At 42.0% G+C, this 2500-nt stretch overlaps 1 protein-coding gene across 1 annotated transcript in view; it reads right to left on the reverse strand.

Annotated features, from left to right (window-relative positions):
• LOC137639580 (serine-rich adhesin for platelets-like) overlaps positions 1-2500 on the reverse strand; it is a 210816-nt gene that overhangs the window by 119376 nt on the left and 88940 nt on the right. Inside the window, exon 2 of the mRNA XM_068371846.1 lies at positions 1141-2500. This exon is cut by the window's right edge and continues 90 nt beyond it. Within this exon, the coding sequence (XP_068227947.1) occupies positions 1141-2337 (1197 nt within the window). The 5' untranslated portion in view covers positions 2338-2500. The remainder of the gene's footprint in view (positions 1-1140) is intronic.

A 2500-nucleotide genomic window follows, 5' to 3' on the forward strand; every position in this document is an offset into this window, starting at 1 on the left:
CTACAATTCCTGATCACTAAACATTGAACTGCCACCCAGGCCAGACTTCCTTTAAATGACGAATTTTGCTTGGAATTTCTTTTTGTAATATTCGCCACAATAGAAGAATAAAAAATATGGCAAAGCCACATTATTTTTCGTCTACTCACTGATGAAAAGTTATGCACAAATACATGCAAAACGTAGTACCGTTAAAAGAAAAAAAACTGTGAAACATTCATTTTTTTGTAGGCTGAGTACTGCTGAGGCAGCAATAATATTTAATTCTACATATCTAAAAGAGGGTCTCCTCTCTAAATATTACCATTATTACTACCTTCCTCATTATCATTATTACCAATCATTATCATAATTTTCATTGTTACCTAAATGTAAATACTACCTTTATTCTCATTACATCTATTTTTTTTTCCAATGTTACTATCTAGAACACTTTTATCAAAAGGGTTACATATATTTCAAGTATCAGAATACTCATCGTGACTTCCTTCTTTAACGTGAAGCCAGTTTGCCTACTCAATGTACTACTGTTGAATTCTGAACAATGGTCCTCAGGACTCTAACTCAGCACTCGTAGAATGTGTCTTCAATGCTTCACCTGAACTACTACACCACGAGTCCTTAATTTTATATCACAAAAAAAGGCGAAACCAACAATAATATACTTAATTAATATTTTTGTTCATATAGGCCTATTCCCGCCGAATATAGATTAATCTCCTTCCGAATAAGTAAAACTCATACATAATCAATATGCACGTATCTACTAGCACGTGTATATATAAACTGTATACAGTATATGATTTTCTTATTACTACAATTAAATCGATTTAGTTAAGAAAGCCCCTGATGAGGCAGACCCCTTTGCCAGATGATCCAGGAATAAAAAATGATGTGTATTTGTACTAACCATATTAAAACCAAGAAAAACTCAAGTAGGCTACATCTTTTATAAATGATACCTTACACTTACCTTGACTGCTCCTCAAAGCTCGAACTTGATTTATAAGATTTATAATATAGATATTTCAATAGACTATGTAAAAGGAAAAAATAAGCCCCTGAGATGTTCCTTTACTGAACATCATATGAAAAAAGACATTATACTAGTATGTAGACAATTGAGGAATATGTACTCACCATACCATCTCTTTTCACCCAGATAAGTGAGTGAGGTGCACGACTGCCACTGGCTCCTTCTGTAGTCCTGAGCTCAGCCAGACGATTATCGATGAAATCAGTGGTCCTCCGAGCAGGTGGAGGAGCCTCTGCTTCAGCGACCCTCCGGATGGTAAACTGGTGCCTTGGTCTGTTAGTCGTCGGCAACGACAAACGTCCAGGCCGGTTGCGTGTGAAAGGTTCTGGGGCCGACCACACTTCACCCATGCCAGAATCTCTGGAACTGCCACTGCTGCAAGAATCTCGCTTGCTCCCACCAGAGCATCCACCAATGCTACCACTAGCACTATTTGTTAGGGTACCGTTGACATTCCTGTTCCCAACGTTACCACTGGTAGTGGCAGGAATGTTTGCACTGCCAATGTTGCTTCCACAGCTACTACTGCTGAGACTGTTACTCCTTTCAGCCTTCCCTCCAACATCCTGGAGTGATGAGGCAGACGGGCTATTGCTGCTGTTGGCTTGGTCATCTGTAGGAGAAGACTTCTCAGTCGTCTTCCCTTCTTTGGCGTTGCTTTCATCATCTTCTTTCTTCTTGGAAGCTGTGTCTTCTGGTTTGGAGGAGGCCTCCTCTTCTTCCTCTTCATCATCCTCTCCCTCCTCTACAATTGTGTCATCCATTACATCCAACTCATAGAGAGGATCATCATCAGCATCGTCATCATCGTCACCATCATCCTGGTCGTCATCTTGATCGTCATCATCATCTGTCTGAGGCCGGGTCTCAAACAACTTGATGCCCGACTCCTCCACAAAAGCCTCATCGTGTTCGGGTTCCTTGGGCTTGGACTGAGCTTGTTGACGATTCAGTGGTCCCATGGCTAGAGTAGGTCCCAAAGGGCCCATGCGATTACGGCGAAGAAAGTTAGGAGCTAGAGGACCTCCTCCCTGACCCGGTCCCCGATCTACAGGGCTCCAACGTCCGTAGGATGGAGTGTATTGTAAAGAATGAGGGCCATTACCCAAAGGGGAGCTCTTCATGCCAGGAAGAGAATTCCCGAAGGTCCCTAAAGACAATTCGGGTCCTCCTCCTCCCCCTCCTCCTCCTCCTCCTCCACCACTAACACCACCACCACTACCTCCTCCTCCTCCTCCACCACCACCACTGGGAGGAGGAGGAGGTCGAGTAAGGCCACCCTCTTTTTTGTTGGCCTCCATTTTGATATGGCAGAAATAAAGATTTGTACAAAAGATCACAAACGCATGAATTAAACCTCACTTTTGAACTTTGAATTCCTGATTTAGGTTACCATTTGGCAAAACTGGGAATGATTGCTTGACGATTTAATTGGAATGTTATTGTTTTTTTTTTATACTATGT

The sequence above is a fragment of the Palaemon carinicauda genome, chromosome 1 (assembly GCF_036898095.1).
Source record: "Palaemon carinicauda isolate YSFRI2023 chromosome 1, ASM3689809v2, whole genome shotgun sequence".
Taxonomy (NCBI): Eukaryota; Metazoa; Arthropoda; class Malacostraca; order Decapoda; family Palaemonidae; genus Palaemon; species Palaemon carinicauda.